This window comes from Drosophila busckii, chromosome 2R, assembly GCF_011750605.1.
Source record: "Drosophila busckii strain San Diego stock center, stock number 13000-0081.31 chromosome 2R, ASM1175060v1, whole genome shotgun sequence".
NCBI classification, from domain to species: Eukaryota; Metazoa; Arthropoda; class Insecta; order Diptera; family Drosophilidae; genus Drosophila; species Drosophila busckii.
In genome coordinates this window covers 19,162,970-19,186,679 of record NC_046605.1, presented here as the reverse complement: position 1 = coordinate 19,186,679, position 23,710 = coordinate 19,162,970, and the positions used below count along the sequence as shown (strand labels likewise).

Genomic DNA, 23,710 nt, shown 5'->3' with positions numbered 1-23,710 from the left:
GTATAGGAATGTGGTTTTTAATGGCCAATCTGCTTATAAAATGTAAATTGTTCGACTTTCCGCCACAAGTTTCGTTCAATTTCAATGCTTAGCTTCGTTAACTTTTTACCGTTAGTTTATTTTAAATATTAATCAGTGAATACGGTAAATATTGTAAATAATTCAATTAATAACTATTTGTATCGTACAAGAAGCAATATTAAATTTTATTTAACTAGCGCGCGTACGTACAAATGTTAAGCAAGCAAGTCGAAAGTAAATAGTATATACGCTGTATAATAAACTAAAAGCTGTAAGTTTGCATTGTCGCTTGGTCAACCAACAGCAGACCTCGAAAGTATCGGTATCGTTTCAGTCAGCTGATTTCTAAAGTGAAATTTTTGCTGCAGCTTTTGATTGTGCATTGTTTTCGCGAAGCTGCAGCCCTGGCTAACAACCAAAACTAAATCGCCAGCCAGAAAAACAAAGCCGTGCGAAAAGTGTTGAAGAATAAAAGTTAGCCACAAAACGGTTTACAATACGTGTAAAAAGTAATCAGTCAATAATATTTAAAGTGAGCATTAAGTTTTTAAGCAACATTGCAAAATTTACAAGTCTATTGCGAAATATACAGGAAAATGCAGTAAAGCGTATGTACATGTGTATGTATGTTTGCATGTATGTAGGTGAAAATGGCAACAACTGCTTCCCACTGAAAAGTGAAACGGCTGTTGCTGTGGGTGAAAACTGGTCCAATAAGCAATCGAATGAAAATGGTGCCAACAACAATAACACAAAAGGATTTTTACCGGTTTATGTGTATATGTACATACAATATGTCTGCATGGAGCAACAAATTGACTTTTGAATTTCGCATGGTGGTTGTTTTTAATTTTTGAGCTTATGTATGTATGTATGTGCATGTGTACTTATGTGTGAGTGTGTTAGTGACCCGTAGGCTGGTGGTGACGCTTAAGTATGCAACTGCTTCAATTAAATAAGTTTGCCAATTGTTTATTGCAGCTGCTGAAAGCTTCATTGAATTACTATTAGCCAAGTCAAGTTAATTGAGCCGCAACATGTCGGATAAATACGAAGGCAATGGCGATTACTCGGCGTACAATGAAGACGACAATAACGACTACAACGGAGGAGGGGGTGGCGGAGTCAGTAAGCCGCGCAAAAATGCAGGCGTTGGTGGCGGTGGCAATGCCCACAATGGCGACAACGGAGTACACGATCATCATGGCGGCCCGGAGGGTGGTGGTGGCAATATGCCGCTTAATGAAAAGGCCAATGAATACATAAGGGACTGCATGGCAGAAAAGCACCGCATGGACAGAAAGTTTCCCATAGCTGAAAAGCTGTTAGAGGGTGGTAAATAAATTTAAATCTCAAAAAAAGTTTTTCGGCTTTGTATACAAATAATAATCTGTTTGCAGAGATTGAGAAAGTGCAAAGCACTGGACGCATACCCTCGCGCGAGCAAAAATATGCAGACATCTATCGCGAGAAGCCCTTGCGCATCTCACAGCGTGTGTTGGTGCCCATACGCGAGCATCCCAAGGTAAGCCGGAGACTGAAATCTTGAACTTTTATTTAATCTATTGGCTTGTCGCAGTTTAACTTTGTGGGCAAACTGTTGGGACCCAAGGGCAACTCATTACGTCGCCTGCAGGAGGATACACTCTGCAAGATGACTGTGCTAGGCCGCAATTCCATGCGAGATCGTGCCAAGGAGGAAGAGCTGCGCTGCTCTAAAGATCCCAAATATGCGCATCTAAACACTGATCTTCATGTAGAGATTTCTACAATTGCGCCGCCTGCAGAGGCTTATGCGCGCATTGCCTACGCCATGGCCGAGCTGCGCAAATATCTCATACCAGATAGCAATGATATTATACGCCAGGAGCAGCTGCGTGAGCTAATGGACAACACCAGTCTCAATGAGAATGACTGCAATATTAATGGAAAGAATGTCTACAAGAAAATACCACACATGCAGAACTCAAATGCCAATAATATGACCGGTTCATCGGCGAATAACTCTAACACTGGTATGGGCAAGAACACAGCGCATCATGGTTACAGGTGAGCTAAAGCTCCCAGATATCCAAACAGAAGAAAGTCGACTAGATTTCTCAATCAATTTTCTTTTCCTTACAGAGGCTCACAGCAGTCGTCGTTCAGCAAAAATGTGCTTGTGCCAAAGCAAAAGGTCATGTCCATACTAGAGAAAGCTAGAACTGCTATGGATGAAACCTACGGGTGCGTTTATTTTTAAACTATTATTAAGTAACATTAGTTACTAAATTGCTCTTTATAATTAATGCAGCCGTGGTTATGATGACGGAATGGGCTATGATCCACATCAGCCCTATGAAGCTTACAGCTATGCTTCGCACGGCGGCACGCATGGACATGGACCACCTGGCAACATTTTGGGCAGCGTAGCCAATATGAGCGGTGCTAGCGGCGGCGGTGTGCGCGGTGGTCACTATGAATCTAACGAATATGAGGCAGACTACTCAAGACGTGATTACTACCAGCATTCACCTGGCTATGCAGGTAAATATTGATTAAATTAATTGTAATTTTAGTTTAAATACTCTTCACTTGCTTTCCAGCTGGTAACGGTGGTGTGCAAACGAATCAAAATAACTCTGGCGGTCTAAATTCGAATCACAATCGCAGCCATGTTAATAGGTGAAATTTGCAGACCTGCAGTACAACAACAAATCCTATACCAAATACTCACAATCTCAATACACAAGCCCAAGTCGTAAATAGCAGCAACTACTTTAAGCCGGACCATGGCATAAATGAGTGCATCCATGGCCGTACTAAAAACAATTTGTACAAATCACAGCAGCCTTCAAGCAGCAACAATAACAACAATTACCAAGCCCACAACAGCCACAACAACAACAACAATCACAGCCACCACTGTACCAATTCACAGGTAAATTAATGCGTTTAGACACCATTGAGCTTATTAATAATATAATTTGTATCACAGCAACATACACAACAACAAAACTACCCACCGCATTATAACAATAATAATAAAAACAACAACAACATCGATGTCACCATGACAACAGTGTCTATATCCTACAATACACAGAACCAAACGGAACGAGCGTATGACAAGAAGCAAGCTATTGCTGCCCGAAATGGCAAACCGACCAACAACAACAGCAGCAACAGCAATTTTAATAACAGCAACATGCATAAAAAACAAAATGAAAGTATGCAGAGCAACAGCAGCAATTCATCAACATATGTATCATCAGCACCAAATATGCTTTTAGTAAGGTACTGAAAAGCAATTAAGAACAAGTTGGAAAACTTAATCAGCCAATCCAGTCCAGTTTAGTTTGGGTTTTGTTTTCACCTGCGTCATCGCTCCTTGCACACAGCTTTATAGAGTGTAAATTTATGCCAAAATATTTATAACGTTTGCTTGCTATTAACTTACATAAATGCCTGCTTACAGTTAGCTCAAGTATCAAATGTTATTGTACATCATCTTGACATTATTTATTTGCCGTTAAGATTCATACACATCACACAGTTGACATACACAGCTTAATACAAATTGCATTCTCTTACAGACCTTCTAATCCTTCGCTACATATACGTGAGGTTCCGTACTTGCCACTACAGTTTTACTGATTCACATAAAACCAACATATACAACAACTACAACAATAACAACAACAACAACTAAAACAATAACAACAACAAAAAAATATAGATAGATTGAGGGAGCGAGTGGAGAGAGCGACACAAGATACTTTGTACACTTAGAGGGAATAATATTTACAAACGGCAAACTTAAGATATACTATACTATACACAAACATGTACATTATATACATATAAATCTATATACACACATAAGTATATATATTTTTGAGTGCAAGGAACTCGTCGAATGACAAAGCAACTGGATCTACAAATTGAAACATTACTTTCATTTGGCTGATAATGTTTGAATGCTGCGGACATTTTATGTCTAGAGGATATGTTGTCCAACATTTTTTATCTATATTTACACAAAGAGCGAAACCATCTATAAGATACACATACTTAAACGTATTTAAAGTACGTGAATGATTGATAAAAGTATATACATATATATATTTAGATACATAACCGTTAACTTATAATAGACAAGCCCAGCTTAAAGCTGGCTATGATATTTTGGCATATATTAAACAATAAATCTAATATTTAACAATTATAATTATATACTATTAAAGAGAATTGCTAAAACTTTAACAACGCGCAGTTATACATATGAATATTTACGAGGAAATGCTAGAAGCTCTCGATTACGTTATACTAAATTTAAATATGATTGGGTAATGATGATATGATTGGTTTAAATCTTTTTTCTTTAAATTCTTTTCCGTTTGGCTGATTCTATAAATATGTATAGCTGCCGTTAAAAATATAAAAATCTTTAAGATTTAACTACTTAACGAAACTATGTAATTGGGCACACTTAAATAATATATTTATATACATAAAATACATACAGAAGTAATATTTACATTAAACTAACTACAAGCTACAAATGATGAAATATCTATAAAAAAATACGAACTAAATACTCGAAACATAATATATTTATATATACATACATACTAATCAAAGATTAAGAGAGAGACAAAGTCCCATATGAATGTGGATAATGCTGCAAATGATTACTTTATGAACTAAACTAAAACAAACTAAACAATTCAAATTTAAATATACTATACTCATTGAATTTACAAAGAATATAAAATACTTAAGCTATTATGCAGAGTCAAAAAGCTCAAACACATTATTTTTACTTACTATTAAAAAATTATTTATTATGACTTGCTTAGATGATATAAATCGGAAATATTATCAAGTTCCCATGCGACCTCGCTGTGGTCTTCAAATAGATATGTTTGTGCCAAATGTTATTTATAACAAAACAATAATTAATTATTTTTGTCAAAAACACATTCTTCCAATTTCCAACAGTCGAGCCACTTAATTACATGATATAATAATTTCTATATTTACTTTTAGAGCTGAGCAAAAACTAATAACTATATTTAATATTATAATGCTAACCTATTGTTAGTCAAGTGCAAACATAATGAAAACAGATAACAAATATCGAATGTCCAAGAAAACAAAATGACAAATTATTGCAACAAATATTTACTTATAACCATGTGAACGTTAAATTGTTACAAACAATTAAAATTTAGTATGTAAAACAATATCAGTAATAACAAATCAAAGCAAATTAAATACATACATTTATTTCAAATAAATATTGTTATTATTCTAAAATAAACAAGCCAACAAAAGAATATAATAGATACTGAAACTAAAAATATATATACACATATTAAAATAATTAATAAAAGCAAAAGCAAGCAAAACAATTACCATATAAAAAACTTAAAATTGCAAAATTTTCAAAACTAAAAGAATAACGATATTATAATACGTTCAACATGATTCAAAATATTGAGATATTCTCATTAATTATTACAATGTAAAATTATAATACAAATATATTTAAAACATATGAAATTAATGCCTGTTCGAGCGTAAACTGAAATCGTTTTTATTTGGGTAATTATTTCACATAAATCTGTCTGCTAAAATACGCAAAGAAAATGGGGATAATGACTATAAAAATCTAATGTATTTTTATTGAAATGCAAACCGAAAATTTAAGCAAATTATTCTATAAACCACCAATACCTACTTTTGATCCTATAAACTTTATTTTTCCACCATTCAGACAACAAGTTTTGTTTGTGTAAATATATATTTATTTATTTTCCATTTCTTAATGTACGATATTCTTTTTATTGCTTTACAACAACACTGACTAGAGTAAGCAGTTTACAAACTATTTTATATTTTACATTTCTTCAGACTTGGGATCGTCTGAACATTTTTACGTACAATAAGATTGCAGTAAGATGACTAGAATGCCACGCAGCAGCAAGGGATGATGCTCAACTATTTCAGGCTTGAAGCAGGCCATCGCTCTGGCCCACAAGTTTGCTCAGTAATGTTTTATAGAGCAGCGATTCGGTGGAGACGCCTTCGCTTTGCAGGAAGAGCAAAGTTTCGCGAGCGCACATAGCAAATCCTAGCGCTTCAGCCTCGCTGCGTCGTCGGGGCGGCACAAAAATGGGCAACTGGGGTTCCTCCTCATTGTCGGACGACTCATCAGCCTCGCGCTCGTCCAGTTCCTGTTCGAATGAGTCCAGCTCCGACTGCAACTCCATGATCTTTTGCAGTGCCTCGAGCAAAATGCTATTGGCGCCACTTGCCTCATCGCTTGCTGGACTGGGCTCTAGTGGTGGCGTTAATGATCTGGATTCTGGATCCAAGCGATGGCGTTTCTCTTGCTCCTGCTGCTGTTCATCATCATTCTGCTGCTGCTCCTGCTGCTGCGTTCTTTGCTGATCCGCACGCTTGCGCTTCATGATCAGTTTTCCCGACATGTAAGTTTAGCTCCTAATGCGCACACTGCTTACGAATTGATTTGATTTGTCCGCGGCACAACCTTCGTTCACCTGGCGATCACAACAACTGAACCTAGATTGCACCCCAGAGCGTCTGCTTCTGCTTTTGCTGTTGCAGGCTGCAGGCTGCAGGCAGCAACAGCAGCAGCAGCAGGCTCGATCCTGTAAGCAACCCCAAGCAACAGCAGCAGCAGGAAGAAAGAGACACAGGCAGGCATTAAGGGATGTGCCGCAGACATAGCCACTGCCAAAAAAAAAAAAAAATAAACTACAAAATTGTTGCAGCTGTTTGAATTTTGTCGAACGCTGGCAGCAGCTGAAGCGGGAAGGCAACAGGATACAACGCACACCAGGCAGGATATTATGTGCTGCAATCGAAAAGCAACCCCTGACAATCTGCTCTCTAACTGCAACAGCAGCAGCCTGCTATCTCGTCCTTGCGTCCTTTGCCCTCGTTGTCTCGTGGTTGTTGCCACACACTCTTCGGCCTCGCACACTTTCGCATGCGCTGCCAACTTATCCTGCTCTTGTATTATGTCCTTTGCGTAGGGCATTTGCTGCTTCTCGTAGCTACGGTCTGGGCATTTGCAGCTGGCACGCTTCACAGCGAGCACTTCGATTTTGTTGGCGCTGGCCCCTCCTAACTTAGGTCTGACCTGCAGTTGTTGTGTTGATAACCAAACACCTATGTACACTGAGAAAAAAGAGAGCATACAAGCTTTTGTTAAAGCAGCTCAATTGCTTAATATGAAATATAGCTTTTTAATTCGTGCTTAGAGTTCATAGTATATAATGTATATATAATGAATTATAATAAATTAGTGTAGAGCGTCATTATACAATTTTACAAACAACAATTTAATTTCTATCGACTTAATTAAGGCCAAGCTAATCCAGCATAGACGATTCTACAATAATCTAAGTAAAAGGTTTGCGAAAGTTGAATTATAAAATGTATGTTTGCTTCATATATTTATAAAAAATATATAAATTTCATAAATATTCTAAGTTTAAGATTTTTTACTCAGGTTATTTATTAAGGTAATATTACTGCTTACTATACTAATTAATATTGCTTATACAATTATATTTTCAAATATTTAAACAAACTGCTTAAGTCGGCTTATCAGTCAAGCTTGAAAATTGAAAGGTGCATGCGCAGCTGGGAAATTCTTATCATTAAAAATGATTAAAAAAAAATGTCAAAGTGTATAAAAATCACAACGGAATCATAGAAGCTGTTTCTGAGAAATTATGGCACAGTTTGCAAGTGTAAGGTGCCCTGAGCGCAGCTAAGACAGGTAGTTGCTAAATCTAAGTTATATTATATTTAATATATAACTTTATAAAACGATTCATTGCAGCTTTACAAATGACAGCAACATGGCAGCTTTTAGTGATTCCCTTGCTGTTGTATCTTGGCCCAAGTGTTGCCAATCCCATAGCCCCCGTAACCAAATTTATTATATTGCACAACAATGATATGCACGCCAGATTTGAGCAGACCAATATTAATGGAGGCAGCTGCAGCAAGGAGCAAGCCGAGCAGAACAAATGCTATGGCGGCTTTGCACGCGTGGCACATGAGTAAGTTGGAAAGCTATAATCTATATAAATTGCTAATTAATGATTGTGCAACTTGGCAGAGTGCGTAGACATCGCGAGGAGGCTAAGAATGGAGGCACTGCTGTGCTTTATCTAAATGCTGGGGACACCTATACGGGCACCAACTGGTTTGCCGTCTTCAAAGACAAAATGGTCAGCGCTTTTCTTAACAAACTGCAACCGGATGCTAGTGTAAGTGGCATTGCTTTTTATATGCTAAACTAACTCAGTAACTTGTTGATGACTAGTAAACGTAATCGGACTATTTATATTTGATAGCTCAACTAATGATTAAATTACAATTATTTCGGCTTAGCTGAAGTATTTAGGGATTACGATTAATAAATGAGAATATTTTCAAACTTTTCAGTCCCTAGGCAACCATGAGTTTGATGAGAGCGTACAAGGTCTCATACCTTTTCTCAATGCTGTTAACTTTCCTGTGCTGGCCTGCAATCTGGACTTGTCGCTCGAGCCAGAACTGGCAGCTACCCACCTAAGCAACTCCACGATTCTGCAAGTCAATGGCGCTAAAATAGGCATCATTGGTTATCTGACGCCAAAAACTAAAGAGGACACGTTCAGCAACGTGGTATTCGAAGAGGAGATCATAGCTATCAAGTATTATTTATATTACTGCAACTGATTATGAAGCCAAACAAAATCAAATTCTAATCAGTTGCGCTTATCTGTTGCAATTAGCTGTAATGATTTTTATTTTGCTTTGCAGTGCGGAAGCAGCGCGACTCAAGGCTAAAGGTATTAATATTATTATTGCTTTGGGTCATTCGGGTTACTTAAAGGATCAGCAGATTGCCAAGAACTGCCCCGAAGTGGATTTAGTCATCGGTGGACACTCGCACACGTATCTGGAATCAAACAAACCCATTGCTGCGTTTGATGATACTGCATCCGAAGCTAATCGTGGTCCTTTTCCCACTGTAGTGGAGCAGCCAAGTGGCAAGAAGGTGCCCGTGGTGCAAGCTTTTGCTTATACCAAGTATTTGGGCAAGCTGCATGTACAGGTGAGCTTTGAAATCAATGAAAGTATATACACATTAGCTTGTTGATAGGAAACTTGTTATTTGAAAACAACATTTTGTTATAAATACAATGTTTGTTTGATTTGATTGTGGGCAACTTTCGTAAACCTGCTCAAAGTGGTTCAAAAATTAAGTAAAACAAGTAGTGTATTGCGCGTTTTATTTATGACGCTCAAGCGTTTGTTTAATTATTTTCTAAGCATGCGATTAAATGTGGCATTTAGAACAAATTTATCATTAATGTTAATCTATGTATATTTATAGTCTATTATAATATACTTTATTGTATGTGTTCTCTAATCTTACTTATATAAATTCTTTGATCTCTAACAGTTCGATGTTGAAGGCAATCTGGTTGAGTGTGACGGTGCGCCTTTAGCACTGAATGCAACCATTGCACAGGATCAGGATATACTGGATTTGCTCGAGATTTACCGTCCAAATGTTACAGCTCATGGACAACGCATTGTTGGCCATAGCAAAGTGTTTTTGGAAGGCGGCGGAGTATGTCGCCTGAGAGAATGTAATCTGGGCAATGTTATAGCCGACTCAATGGTTTATGCGCGCATGAAAGAAAACAAGAGTATGGAGTATTGGACTGATGCTGCAGTTGCTCTTATACAAGGCGGTGGTAAGTAGTAATTTAAATTTGATTTTTATTTAATAAATTGCTTGCACTCTTTCAAGGCATACGCACCTCTGTGCTTAGAAACAGCGCAGATTCAATCAACTTTGGCGATATAGTTGACATCATGCCTTTCAAGCTGCGTTTGCTGGTCACCCGCATAACTGGAAAGACACTGCTCAATATTCTCGAGCACTCCGCTGCAGTGCGCACTACAGATTCCAAAGGCGGCTTCCTGCAGTTCTCCGGACTTCAAGTGGTCTATGACTTTGGCAGAGCCGCCGGCAATCGTGTGGTGTCCGTTCTTGTTCGCTGTGCTGAGTGTATTGCACCCTCCTATAGTCCACTTAACACTACCGCTGAATATAATATAGTTGTAACGGATTTTCTTTTACGTGGTGGCGATGGATTTGTGTTCTCTGAAACGCCAACGGAAACGTATACGGAATTCTTGCAGAAAGGCGATCAAGCTGCCTTGGAACAATATTTTCAAGATCACAATTTTGTCTACCCTGGCATCGAGAATAGAATAATAATTAGAAATTCGACCACATTCTAAATAAAACTCTAAAGCCCCATAAATTCATTATGCGCTTGATCAGGTTGTTCAGCGGACTTGGCGATAAAATTATTATTAATGATTATTAAGTTTGTAGGCACTTTAATATTGTAAATATATGTATAAAAATATAACATTTTATGAATTTAATAAGCTGAGAAATATATATTTTTATTATCTAATTCTTCAATGCAGATAAGCTTTGATTAGTTATTATTCAATACAATATATATACAATAAATAACGTTATAAATCTAGGCGATATCTATTTATGTGTTTGCATATGCCGAATCGTTGTATTATATATTGATTGATTATAGCTTTTGTGGTTAATTAACAATCTGATAAATGATATTTTTGCTAGTTAGTAACAAGCCAGTTGGTACGCTAAAAGCTCTGTGAGAAATAGATTGGTAGATAATTTACAGCTGATGTTTTAATAAATAATAAAAAGTAGAGTCGGGCTTAACTGACGCTGCTAGACTCTGCGCTGCTGCTAAGGGAACATAAAAAATGATTTAAACAAACTGCTAAATACCTCAAACAATATTTTGATCATTTAGCTAATTTGATTTGTAATAAATACACTAATTACTTCACTTAAAGATAATTCTTCTAAGCTATGTATGCTTGCGACCTTGGTACTTAACATTAAATGTATATTTTCGCAATAGAACATAAAACATAAATATTTATAAATAGATGAATGTACAATATATAGTTTATATTGTGGTATGCGTATACTTAATATTAAGAAAATGTATTGAAAATGATTAATGATATATGTGTGTATTTTGTATATAGCTTTTGTGGCGAAAATTTGTCGCATGGAATTCTTATCATAAAAACTTGCAGCAGACTGTTAGCTGATTTATGTAGACAATGTTAACATTAGGACCAAGGGAGAGTGAAAATAGCTTTGGACTTTTTTTTAAATTTTTTTGGCAACTAAGAGCGGTAGTTTTTTGTTTTATTGCGACATTGATAAGTTCTAGCACATGCCGACACACAGACAGGCAGACAAACAGACATATTTTGTGCCCTAGATGATTGCTCAGTTAGTACGGGCTATAGGCTCTGACATGTGTGGATGATAATACGTGTGGGAATAATACTTCAATGTTTGTGCAACTGTTCGCACTAAATATACAATATATTGTCAGTTCTTTTGAAATAAGTACTTGTGTACGTACAGTAAATGTTCGCACCTGTGATTACGCGTGTATAACGGCTTATCTAGAAACAGATTGAAGCTTGTGCTGTTGCTGCTGATAAATTGCTTATCAATAGCGCAGGTAATCATGTAAAAATCTCTCATATACACTTGTAGTTCATACACCACAAGTGGGTTCGTTAAAAACTGCGGTTCGAAAACCGCGAAGCCAAAAAAAAGAAATAAAATAAAAACAAAAATAATATTACAGACGCAGTCGTTGGCAACCACGCGCTGCTTATAGTCGCAGCCGTAACGTAATCGGTTAAGCGTTCCGTGAGATACAGATACAGCACACAATAAACGCTTTTCGGTTATAGCCGCTGCTCCACAGCGCTTTCGGGCCAGTTTGTTAGCGGATTGTGAGACGAGAGCATGTAAGTATTGAACGACATTAAGCTGACGCTTGCGATTCCATCAAAAAGCCCGAAATAACAAAAACGAAAAAAACAAAAAAAAAAACAAAACAAAGCAAAAAATAAATGTAGTGAAGTGAACTGAAATTAAATTTGTTTTTGCCGTGTTTAGTTTTGCATTGAGCACGACAGCTGATATCTATCGTATGCAACCGCTGATCTTTTTATATACTGTATATATATATATATAGTCTGCGCGTGTGTTGTTAGCTTAACTTGAAAAAAAATAAGAGTGAATGACAGTGAAATTAATTCGATCGCATTGCTGTGTCAGCTTGTTAAGTTCATTCATCTTTAAGATCTAAAAGAATTCAAGCTTTAACTGTTAATCATACGTCTTTTATCTTAGAGAGCGTACAAGTGGTACAAAGGTGCGCGATTAGATTAAACCAACTAGCATATATTATAAACAAAAATATTGATTTAATACCAAAAATTGGCAATAACTGCTGCTGCTGCTGATAGATTCACGATAAGTTGTTATTTATTAATGAAGCGTTGATAAGCAGTTCGCACTCACTTCGCTCATTTCCCATTTGTGTCTGACGCAAATGTTAACTAATATGATGATTATCGCAACTTTATCAGCAGCATATAAAACAAGCTATATTAATTAGCATATTGTAACTCAGACAACATTTGGCTAATGATCTACAAATTCCCTACTGCTCCCCAGCTCTAAACCAAAGAACAAAAACAAACACACAATAAAATGGCTTATCAGTTGATAATCTTGGCATGTGCTTTACTACTAGGCCAGACCTTAGCAAACCCCATCGATGCCCCCCATGCCGCCGACGCTGTGGCCACCGAGCTCATCGTGCTGCACAACAATGACATGCACGCCAGATTCGAGCAGACCAATGCAAGAAGTGGCCAGTGCACCGCAGACGATGCCAAGGCGGATAAATGTTACGGCGGATTTGCACGTGTGGCACATGAGTAAGTCAACTGAATTAGCGTTTAAAAGATTTATTAATAAGCCAAATGTCTTTGCAGAGTGCGCAAATATCGCGAGGAGGCCAAGAAGGGCGGCACTCCTGTCTTTTATCTGAACGCAGGTGACACCTATACGGGCACCGCCTGGTTTGCTGTCTTCAAAGACAAAATTGCCAGCGCTTTTCTCAACAAGCTACAGCCGGATGCCATTGTAAGTCAATTTAATATCAATATTTTTGCGTTGGTATTTAATTTATGGCACTTTTAGTCCCTTGGCAACCATGAGTTTGATAAAAATGTGGAGGGCCTTATACCATTCCTCAATGACGTGCAATTTCCTGTGCTGGCCTGCAATCTGGATTTGTCAAAAGAACCCGAACTGGCTGCTACCAAGCTGACCAACTCCACCGTGCTGGAGACCAACGGCGTTAAAATTGGCGTCATTGGTTATCTGACGCCCGAAACCAAAAATTTAACTTCAGTCAACGATGTCATGTATAACGAAGAGATTGTGTCCATCAAGTGCGTATAGCTTTAGCAAGTCGTTGCTATATATAACTTAAAATATATACTTTGCTTTTCAGTGAAGAAGCTGCGCGTCTCAAGGCTCAGGGCATTAAGATTATTATAGCCTTGGGTCACTCTGGCTATCAGAAGGATCAGCAGATTGCGCTGCACTGCCCCGAAGTGGACATAGTCATCGGTGGACACTCGCACACGTATCTGGACTCCAATAAGCCCATTGCTGATAAGGATGACACCAACGCTGAAGCAAATCGCGGACCTTTTCCCACTGTAGTGGAGCAGCCCAGTGGCAAGAAGGTGCCCGTGGTACAAGCCTACGCCTATACCAAGTATTTGGGTAAGCTGCATCTGCAGTTCGATGCCGAGGGAAATCTGCTGCACTTTGATGGTGAGCCCATACTGCTGAATGCTACGATACCACAGGATCCTGAGATCTTGCAGTTGCTGGAATATTATCGTCCTAATATAACAAGCCTGGAGCAACAAATTGTTGGTTATACTAAGACATTTTTGGAGGGCGGCACCTGCAGACTGCAAGAGTGTAATTTGGGTAATCTGATTGCCGACTCCATGGTGCACACACGCGTGCTGGAAGATGAAAGCGGCAAGTTCTGGACTGATGCGCCCATTGCGCTGCTGCAGGGCGGCGGTAAGTAGCTTAAAATCTGAAATTAAAATCAATACTATAGAGGATTTTCGCAGGCATACGCAGCTCCATTGAGAAGAATGTCAATGGTTCCATTACGGGCAGCGATGTGCTGACGGTGCTGCCGTTTGAGAATGCGCTGTATATCACTCGCATCAGTGGCAAGACTTTAATGGCTGCCTTGGAGCGCTCGGCGGCTATCAGAAATGCCGACTCCAATGGCGGCTTTCTGCAATTCTCGGGCATTAATGTGGTCTACGACTATGACATGGAGGAGGGACATCATGTGGTGTCCGCTATGGTGCGCTGCGCCGAGTGTGCTGTGCCCATCTATAGCCCATTGAATGAGACCAGCTACTACAAGGTGGTTGTCTCTGAGTTTTTGCTGAATGGCGGCGATGGCTACGTTATGAAGGAGAAGGATGAACCCTTCACACTGTTGCTGAAGAAAAACGATCAATTTGCCTTTGCACAGTATTTGGAAGCTCGCCACTACGTCTATCCCGCACTTGAGGGACGCATTGTTATTCGCGGTCCTACAGAGAATAAGGATGATGGTGCAGCCAGTATTATTGCTTCGGTGTCGTTGATAATGTTCTCAACCCTTGCCACGCGCTTTTTCAATTAACTAGTCATAGCTACCAAAAATTGTTGATTGTTGTACTCTAAAGACTTTACAAATTACAGGTCTTGTGCGTCCTAAAAATAAAATATCTATTTGTAAATTACACGATAAGTGCAAATTGGCATTGTTTGGCTTGTGAGCATTATAAACAAGTTTAGTTAGTTATAGCTGACAACTAGATTATCTACATATCTAAGTCAGAATCTTAAGCACGTGAAAGTAATGAATAATTTTATAATGCAAAATTACTTTAATTTCAAACAAACAGCCCGTCTGTTTTTTCAGAGAGGTTTTTGTCATTACAATTGTTTTTTTTTCGGAATTTTTCTCCTTCTTTCTTTAATATTATATAAAAGCTGTTGATTCAAAAATACTATTTATGTCTCCGTCTCATCACATGAATGATCGAAATGTATAATGAAATGTAGATTGGGCTAGGTCACTTACATTTCAGTCTTCTCTCGTTTTACAATTCAAACTCAACTTGTCGTAAGCTGATAATGCGAAAAAGAAAAGTAAACCTCTCTCACTGAGTCAAGAATAGAATCAATAAGCATTGATATTTGAGTGAGGTTGCAAGAGAGCAACCGCATTGTCACTTAAAGCTGAGAGTGCCATATCAATTTTAATAAGCAGAGCTAATTCAGTGAAAACAGTTTAATAGCGATCCGTATAGCTTTGTTTCTACTGCAATTCTATTTTCAATTAAATATTAAAGCTGCTTAAAAATGTTTGGCTGCCGGCAGCTTCAGCTTATAGTATTACTGCAGTTTGCGCATATTATTAATGCTAATTCTAATGTCTCAACTGAATTCATTATACTACATAATAACGATATGCACGCCAGATTTGAACAGACGAGTGTAAATAGTCACGGCTGTGCGCTGCAAGATGCGGAGAGCGATAAATGTTTTGGTGGCTTTGCGCGCGTGGCAACTGAGTAAGTCTACCATAAATCAATTAAAATTATTAAGAACTAATAAATTTTATATACGCAGAGTGCGCAAACATCGCAACGAAGCTAAAAATAGTGGCATACCAGTATTTTATTTGAATGCTGGTGATACCTATGCGGGCACAGCTTGGTTTGGACTTTTCAAGCATCAAGTCGTGCGCGATTTTCTCAATAAGCTACAGCCAGATGCAATTGTAAGAAGTACACACTTGAGCCTTACATATTTAATGGCGTTTTCTTAGTCACTAGGCAATCATGAATTCGATGAAAAAATATCAGGCTTAATACCTTTTCTGAATGAGGTCAACTTTCCAGTGCTGGCCTGCAATTTGGACTTTGTTCCAACGGAGCCCACATTTAGCTGACTAGTAAGCATCTGGCTTAACTCAACTGTACTTGCTGGCTAATGGCATTAAGATTGGCTGTCAGTTGGCTTATGTGACGCCGGATAACCAAAGCTGCTTGTCACTTCAAAAACCAACGTGGAATTTTATTGAAGAGGAATTAATCGTCTCCATCAAAGTAAGTTAATCTTGCAATAAAATGTGAAGCTTATGTATAATTAACATCTTATGTTGCTTGCATAGTGCTGAAACAGCTAAACTGCAGTCAGCTGAAGGCGTTTAAAATAATCATTGCCTTGGGACACTCTGGATATTAGCAAGGATCAGTGAAATTGCGAAGCAGTTGTCCAGACGTCGATATTGTCATAGGTGGACATACAAATACTTTTCTGTACAATGGCACTGCACCGAGTACCGAACGCATAGATGGTCCCTATCCCACTTGGGTGACCCAGAAGAGTGGCAAACGTGTGCCCGTGGTGCAAGCTTATGCCTATACCAAGTATTTGGGTAAACTGCATGTGAAATTTGATGCCGCTGGCAATTTGTTGGAATTCAATGGTGCGCCTATACTGCTGGATGCAAGTGTGCCGCAAGATGAGGAGCTGCTCGCTATGCTGGATGTATACAGAGCGAATGTAACTGCTTTTGAAAAATCCGTCGTAGGCTATAGCAGAGTATATCTGGAGGGTCGACGCGCCATTTGTCGTGCCAGGGAATGCAATATGGGTAATCTTATAACGGATGCAATGGTGTTTAGTCGCGCTATGGAAGATCAAGGTGGCGACTACTGGACAGATGCGCCCATAGCTTTACATCAGTCGGGTGGTAAGTGCTACTTGGCATAAAAACTTGAATGAAACTAACATTTTTATAAACTTTTAGGCATACGCAGCTCCATTAATGCCGGCATGATAACTAAGAATGATATTGCCACCGTATTTCCTTTTGATAATGATATCTATGTGACTAAAATTAGTGGCAAGACTTTGCGCAATGCTTTGGAGCACTCGGCGGCAACACGTGGCACTGACTCCGATGGAGCCTTTCTGCAGCTGTCTGGCATACATGTTGCCTATAATCTTAGCCAGCCGGCGGGCAGTCGCGTAGTCTCAGCCAAAGTGCGTTGCGCCAGGTGCGCTGAGCCTGGCTATAGCGATTTGATGGATGCTGAGCTCTATAAAGTAATTGTGCCAGAGTTTTTGCTTGAAGGTGGCGTTGGACACACTATGAAAGAGTTGAATCCATTGTTCATGCGTATGCAGCAAACGATTACGGGCGTGATCTACCAATATTTAGCGCATCATCAGATAATCTATCCGGAGCTGGAGGAGCGCATTCTGTTGCTAATCTAGCACACATTTATTTTAAAGTCTAACATTAAACTTTGATTACCTCAATATGTGCTTGATTGTTTGCCTTAAATTTTATTGTTTTTTATTTACATTCGGTTTGTTGTCTAATCTAGTGCTAAGTTTCAAGTTCTCCATTGTGCATAACAATGATATGCATGCTCGCTATGATCCCATTGTGGGTACTGGACAGAAATGTCCAAAGGGCGACGATGAGCGATGTTTGTGTTTTGGTGGTTTCGCTAGAGTGGCCACGGCGTAAGCCAAGCTTTCGCTTGATTTGCAAATAAATAATCTATACTTTTTGCTTTAGTGTATCCAGAGCTCGTGCTGAAGGCTCCGTGCTTTATTTTAATGCGGGCGATACTTTTTACGGAACAGTCTGGTATGCCATCTATAGAGCTGAACTTGCTGGCCAGCTAATGAATATGCTAAATCCAGATGCAATGGTAAAAAGTAGTTCAAAATAAATAAACTTTAATAAGCATATACATTTTCGATAGTCACTGGGCAATCACGAATTTGATGACAATATTGCTGGCTTGGTTCCTTTTTTGAAGCAGCTTAACTTTCCAGTTGTAAGCTGTAATCTGGATCTCACCTTTGTGCCCAAATTGGCAAACATAAAGCAGCTGGTCAGTTCAACAATTATAAGCAGGCTTGATAGACGTATTGGTGTTATAGGTTATCTAACGCCTTTGACCAAATATTATGTGCCCTACAATTTAGTAGCTTATTGGCCTGAAATACCAGCTATAAAGTAAGAGTTTAGTTTAAATTTTAAGCTGATTAATTATGATTTGTTATATGTACTTGTAGCATGGAGGCTAAAAAGCTTAGAAGCGCTGGTGTTGATATTATAATTGCACTTGGACACTCAGGCTATGAAGTTGATATGAAGATAGCTAAAAACTGTCCCGATGTGGATGTTGTTATTGGTGGCCATTCGCATACGTTTCTTTATACGGGCAATCCACCTGTAAACGATTTAGTCGAGGGCGATTATCCCACAGTGATAACCAGATCCAATGGGCAGCAGGTGCCTGTGCTGCAGGCCTTTGCATATACTAAATATTTGGGCAGAATCAACTTGGAAGTAAGCTTTGTGCACTTCAATGTTTAGTTAAATTAATTGTTTGTACTTGTTAGTTCGACGAGCAAGGCAACTTGTTAAACTTTAATGGCGCACCCATTTTATTGGACTGCTCCATACCGCGTAAGTCCGATGTAGTTGCCTTGCTGAATAGCAAGAGACACGTAATTGATTATATACACAAGTCGAATCGCTCAAGTAAATGGTCCAAGCTCTTGCAAGTCTCGGATCGCGCTTATCAAGATATAGAAGTACTAAAGAAATCTGGTGCACATGCTGCAGATGCTTTGATTGTAATTTTACTACAAATGCTAGTACTCCTATTGTTGAACTAATTTATTGTACTTTTCACTGACCATTTCATATGGCTTGAGTGTCTGGCATAATAAATTTGTATGTGCTACACAGTTAATGCCCATTTCAATATACTACTATTTTCAATGAGCTTCTCACAGCATTTACTTTAATTTAACGCCAGTCACAACGAAGACGCAGACGACTGTCTGCCAATGAAAACTGCAGACAGCACAAAAAAATAATTTATGAATAGATTTAAAGCTGTGCGAGGGTAGCTAAAGTAATAAAACATTGCTTAGGCATTGCTTTACATTAACTTTGCTGTCTACTCTCGTTGGCAGGCATGTAAAGGCAATGCCGATAAATTTGCGTGTCTAAGCATCCACACTTTTCGCACGATCACAAGAACAACGTGCGCTGTAAACTTTTGCTGATAAGCACTCAGCTTTTTTGCTCTCTGCTTGCATGCATTTCGTATTTATCTAGCGTACTTACTCTCACTCTCACTCTCACTCTAACTTGCTTGCATTTTTATAGTCGCTCACGCATGCTCTTATAGTGGCGCTCTGCTTAGCACAGGTAAGTGTGTGCGCGTGTGTGTGTGTGTAAAGAGTGTAGTCAATTCGGCAAGGTGACAGATCGTGAGAGTTAGGCTACTTGCCTTTTCCAGCATTGCCGGCATACGCAGCCCACAGTGTGACTTTAAACGTCGCTGACAACGGTTCACTTGTCGTACGCTTTGCGATTGCACTCGCTGTTGATATAAATAAATAAATAAATAAATAAATAATCAAGTAAGTCCAATTTGGGTATGGAGTTGAGAAAGTTTTCATTTAAATTTAACAAATTAATAGTCGCTTTTGTGTGTGTGTGTGTGTGTGTGTCTGTTGTATAATTGGCGCTTGTGTGGTATTCGCTTAATACCTTTGTAAAGCTGCATAACATAACTGTAACTTCTGCTGACCACATATAATAGTTGTAAAAAAATAAACAATGATTTTCTTGGTCAGCACTCAGTGTAATTGGCCATTGGCCACGCCAAGGTTATTTCAGTTGTGCCAATGCAAATATTTGTTTCCATTCCAATTACTTCAATCATTATAGTATATGCACAATATAACTGTTAAACTCAGTATACGTAATTATTTAACTTAATTATCTATGAAGCTATTAGCAGCCATATTAAATTACTAAATTAACAACATGTTAAAAAACAAACTCATGACCGCTTTTTTGAGCTGAATTTTAAAAATTATTAAGTCAACAAACTTTTGTGCAACTACCGAATTATTTATTAACTGCTAATGCTCACATGACAATAATTTATAATTTGTAAGCGCTAAGATCAAAGCGCCACGTTAAGTTGTAATAATTTAATCAAATCAAACCTCAGGTGCTTGATTCATCATACGCTGCTCTACAACAGGTTATGATAATCTAAATTTAAATTATTTCCTGCTAAATTACAGCTTCTATACTCAATTGTGAAATACTATGTAACTGTAAATTCTATGTATTTTCAAACAGGTGAAATCAAGGACACATACAAAACATTTTCCACAAAAAAAAAAAAAAAACAAACAACTCTTTTTAGCTAGAAGTTTACGCTTCAAACTTTTATGGCATACATAATATGACCTTTTTCAAAGAATTTTTTCCAAGTACTATAGGTAAACAAAATTTGAAAACCTGTTCAATTCAACCTTTTGCAGTATTCAGTTCACACTGTTTTGCTTTTTTTTTTTTGCAATACAACAAAACGATTTGTTGTTTTGCAGATAACGTCAATGCAATTAGTTATGCAAGCTATTAACTTGGGCAGAGTCATTAGCCTAAAGAATATGTTTACTAATTAATTAATAGTGCGCAAGCTATTACAGTTATAGCTTTTAAAGTCAAGACATTAAATATTCTCTATAAGAACAACAAACAATTCAGTTTAATTAAAAGCAATTGTTTAATTACTAAAAATAATTTACCAACACATATGTTCTTTGGCTATATATCAAACATGTGTGGATTTTTTAAATGGTAAACGCTTATATTGTTTTATATTAAAAAGAATTTGCATACAATGCCTGGCTGAGTCACAATTTATATATATTTGTAGTATATATATAATTAACAGATTGATCTTTAAGGCACAGATGAAGCATTACCTGCAGTTGAGTGTGCCAGGAGTGCTATAAATATTTATATGCCTGGCTGTAAACAGAGAAAATGCCTAACAGATATCATAAAGATTGTGAATTGCATCTGTAAAGATTATCTCGAAGGCACTTTGTCTAATTTTATGTAAAAGTCGTTTTGTAAATAATAACAATAAACTCTGCTTAATCATTCTCTCTCCCTCTGTCCTTGTATTTACTATTTTTATTCACTTTGTCATTAAATTAAATACCAATTGAGAAAATACATTATATTAAATTCTTTAGTGCATATCAAATTTGGCTGTCACCAAGCTGTATTGGTGAAATATTGTTGTTATTTCATTTAACTCAATTAGTTAAGTGCTCAGAGCATACGTGGCTTTTTGCAATATATTGTATAATATAATTGATTTCAAATTTATAGTTTATTAATTAAAATTTATCTTTCCTTTTTTTTAGCTCTACAATGAAAATACTTTGGACATTTCTATCGCTTCTGTTACTCTTTGGATATGCTATCGAAGCAAATCCTTTACCACCTAACAAAACAGCTGTAGCAACTGAATTTATAATACTACATAATAATGATATGCATGCCAGATTTGTAGAAACAAATGCCAACAGCGAGACTTGTCCTCCCGAGGATGTTAAAAATAACAAATGCTATGGCGGCTTTGCACGCTTGGCAACTGAGTAAGTTTATCACTGAGCTTTAACTATAAATAACTGTTCAATTGCACAATTTTAGAATACGCAAACATCGCGAGGCAGCTAAGAACGGTGGCACTCCGGTGTTTTATTTGAATGCTGGTGATACTTATACGGGCACGCCCTGGTTCAGCATCTTTAAGCATAAGATTGTTAGCGATCTGCTTAATAAACTACAACCCGATGCAGCTGTAAGTTAATATAATTAAAATGCATATTATTAGTTTAAATACGTTTCATTTTAGTCGCTTGGCAATCACGAGTTTGATGAGCATGTCACAGGCTTAATACCTTTTCTGAATGAGGTCAACTTTCCAGTGCTGGCCTGCATTATGGAATTTGTATACACAAAACAACACAGAGACCCACACTTTTAGCGTTTCTAACCTATAACAGCCTGGCTGAAACCTCAAACCTAAAACTGGACGCTTATAGTCACCAAATAAGCGGCTGCATCTCACAAAAGTGGCTATCACAACAGTCACACACCGCATACCAATGCACTGCTGGCAATACACAAAAACAATGTTGGAAATTTCTCAGACATGGCATCGTCTCCAACGACAGCCAAGTATTCTAATCTTGCATAAGATTTGAAGCTTGATAATACATCTTGATTTGCTTGCCATGTACGCTTGAGCGAGAAGGCTCAACACTGTCTCAAGCGACTGCGACTAGGAAAGTGATTTTAAATATGGCCGAATATAATGACCTTAGACACTTCCTGAGCTGTTAATAGGATCAGGAATGCTCTAGCCACATTGTCTCAGACCGTCGATACCTGTTCTCCTCAGAGCCCCCCATCACCACAAACTCTCTTCCTGTATCAATGCACTCCTTTAGAGCTTTAAATCAGAGTAACGTAACGCATTAGATGGCCCTATCCCACTTGGGTGACCCAGAAGAGTGGCAAACGCGTGCCTGTGGTGCAAGCTTATGCCTTTACCAAGTACCTGGGTAAACTGCATGTGAAATTTGATGCTGCTGGCAACTTATTGGAAGTTAATGGTGCACCTATATTATTGGACGGCACTGTGGCGCAGGATAAGGACTTGCTGGATGTACTAGAACTCTACAGAGAGAATGTAACTGCATTGGAAAAATCCATCTTGGGGCATAGCAAGGTGCATCTGGAGGGACGCAAGATTCTCTGCCGCTCCGTGGAGTGCAACATGGGCAATCTTATAACGGATGCCATGATATTCAGTCGTGTTATGGAAGATCAAGGTGGTGACTACTGGACAGATGCAGCCATTGCCATACACCAAGGCGGAGGTGCGTATTACATTATCAATACATATCATATATACTCACATTCCGATTTATATTTTAGGCATACGCGGCTCAATTGAGCGCAAGTCCGATGGCATGATTACCCACAACGATCTGCTGACTGTGCTGCCTTTTGCAAATGATCTGTATGTGACAAGAATAAGCGGACGCACCTTGTGGCAGGCACTGGAGCACGCAGCTGCTCTACGATTTAAGGACTCTGATGGCGCCTTTCTGCAAATGTCCGGCGTTCGAGTAGTTTACAATGAGCATAAACCGGAGGGCAAGCGTGTGGTCTCGGTGCAAGTGCGTTGTGCCGCTTGTGAGGTGCCCGCCTTTAGTCCATTGAACGAGTCTGCGCTTTATAAAGTAATTGTGCCACAATTTCTGCTAGATGGCGGCGATGGACATGTTTTTACTGAAGCAGCAAATCCGCAGTCGATGCACATGCAAAGGAGCATAATAGGAGCAGTTCAGCAATATTTGCAGCATCGAGATTTTGTGTATCCGGGACTTGAGAGTCGCATTACTTTTATAGACGCTGAGGCATCGAAATCTGCTGCAACCAAAATAAGCTTAGTTAGCAGTTCTGCATCACTTTTGATAGTTTCAACGTTAATAATTTTTAATTTAGTTTTATAATTCAAAGCACAAGTTACGCTATAAAGTTACAAGAGAGAGTCTATCATGTTTATTGTTGCATTAATTTAAGTGCCATTTTGTATTAAAGCGAAAAGGCCAAAAAAATATAGAATTGAGCTGTAGTCAAATCCATCGCTTAGCAAAATGAAATTGAAATACTTTATGTATTATTTTCGCTAAGCG

General features: G+C 38.2%; 6 protein-coding genes and 1 pseudogene across 9 annotated transcripts; 6 read left to right on the top strand and 1 right to left on the bottom strand.

Annotated features, from left to right (window-relative positions):
* Positions 1–404: 404 nt before the first annotated feature.
* LOC108597619 (KH domain-containing, RNA-binding, signal transduction-associated protein 2) lies at positions 405–2,922 on the top strand. Of its 3 annotated transcripts, none has more exons than XM_017984260.1 (7): positions 405–530; positions 1,003–1,356; positions 1,422–1,546; positions 1,601–2,070; positions 2,146–2,247; positions 2,315–2,547; positions 2,607–2,922. In XM_017984260.1, the coding sequence occupies exons 2-7, from the start codon at positions 1,059–1,061 to the stop codon at positions 2,687–2,689; spliced, it is 1,311 nt and encodes a 436-aa protein (XP_017839749.1). In that variant the 5' UTR covers positions 405–530; positions 1,003–1,058; the 3' UTR covers positions 2,690–2,922. The 3 variants fall into 3 exon arrangements, with proteins under 3 accessions (XP_017839749.1, XP_017839748.1, XP_017839751.1); XM_017984259.1 differs by having other exon boundaries at positions 405–553; XM_017984262.1 differs by lacking the exon at positions 405–530 and adding an exon at positions 557–629.
* An 11-nt stretch (positions 2,923–2,933) lies between these two features.
* On the top strand, positions 2,934–4,508 carry LOC108597620 (basic-leucine zipper transcription factor B-like). Its single transcript, XM_017984263.1, has 3 exons — positions 2,934–2,941; positions 2,999–3,297; positions 3,597–4,508. The coding sequence occupies exons 2-3, from the start codon at positions 3,074–3,076 to the stop codon at positions 3,655–3,657; spliced, it is 285 nt and encodes a 94-aa protein (XP_017839752.1). The 5' UTR covers positions 2,934–2,941; positions 2,999–3,073; the 3' UTR covers positions 3,658–4,508.
* Positions 4,509–6,005: 1,497 nt separating this feature from the next.
* On the bottom strand, positions 6,006–6,572 carry LOC108595967 (putative GATA zinc finger domain-containing protein 25). Its single transcript, XM_017981254.1, has one exon. The coding sequence runs from the start codon at positions 6,495–6,497 to the stop codon at positions 6,012–6,014; it is 486 nt and encodes a 161-aa protein (XP_017836743.1). The 5' UTR covers positions 6,498–6,572; the 3' UTR covers positions 6,006–6,011.
* A 1,222-nt stretch (positions 6,573–7,794) lies between these two features.
* LOC108595388 (protein 5NUC-like) lies at positions 7,795–10,490 on the top strand. The gene is made up of 7 exons (XM_017980614.1): positions 7,795–7,819; positions 7,883–8,105; positions 8,165–8,315; positions 8,494–8,744; positions 8,854–9,148; positions 9,500–9,797; positions 9,854–10,490. The coding sequence occupies exons 2-7, from the start codon at positions 7,891–7,893 to the stop codon at positions 10,348–10,350; spliced, it is 1,707 nt and encodes a 568-aa protein (XP_017836103.1). The 5' UTR covers positions 7,795–7,819; positions 7,883–7,890; the 3' UTR covers positions 10,351–10,490.
* Positions 10,491–11,794: 1,304 nt separating this feature from the next.
* Positions 11,795–14,817, top strand: LOC108595150 (protein 5NUC). The gene is made up of 6 exons (XM_017980316.1): positions 11,795–11,940; positions 12,656–12,921; positions 12,979–13,129; positions 13,187–13,440; positions 13,503–14,092; positions 14,146–14,817. Exons 2-6 carry the CDS (start codon positions 12,692–12,694, stop codon positions 14,715–14,717), a joined length of 1,797 nt encoding a protein of 598 aa, XP_017835805.1. The 5' UTR covers positions 11,795–11,940; positions 12,656–12,691; the 3' UTR covers positions 14,718–14,817.
* A 610-nt stretch (positions 14,818–15,427) lies between these two features.
* LOC108595248 lies at positions 15,428–17,384 on the top strand (annotated as a pseudogene).
* A 15-nt stretch (positions 17,385–17,399) lies between these two features.
* Positions 17,400–23,694, top strand: LOC108595249 (protein 5NUC-like). 2 transcript variants are annotated; one of them, XM_033293036.1, is made up of 6 exons: positions 17,400–17,623; positions 17,679–17,814; positions 17,869–18,125; positions 18,185–18,372; positions 22,478–22,888; positions 22,947–23,694. In XM_033293036.1, the coding sequence occupies exons 1-6, from the start codon at positions 17,415–17,417 to the stop codon at positions 23,525–23,527; spliced, it is 1,782 nt and encodes a 593-aa protein (XP_033148927.1). In that variant the 5' UTR covers positions 17,400–17,414; the 3' UTR covers positions 23,528–23,694. The 2 variants fall into 2 exon arrangements, with proteins under 2 accessions (XP_033148927.1, XP_017835942.1); XM_017980453.2 differs by lacking the exons at positions 22,478–22,888; positions 22,947–23,694 and adding an exon at positions 18,515–18,882 and having other exon boundaries at positions 18,185–18,461.
* The last annotated feature ends 16 nt before the right edge of the window (positions 23,695–23,710 follow it).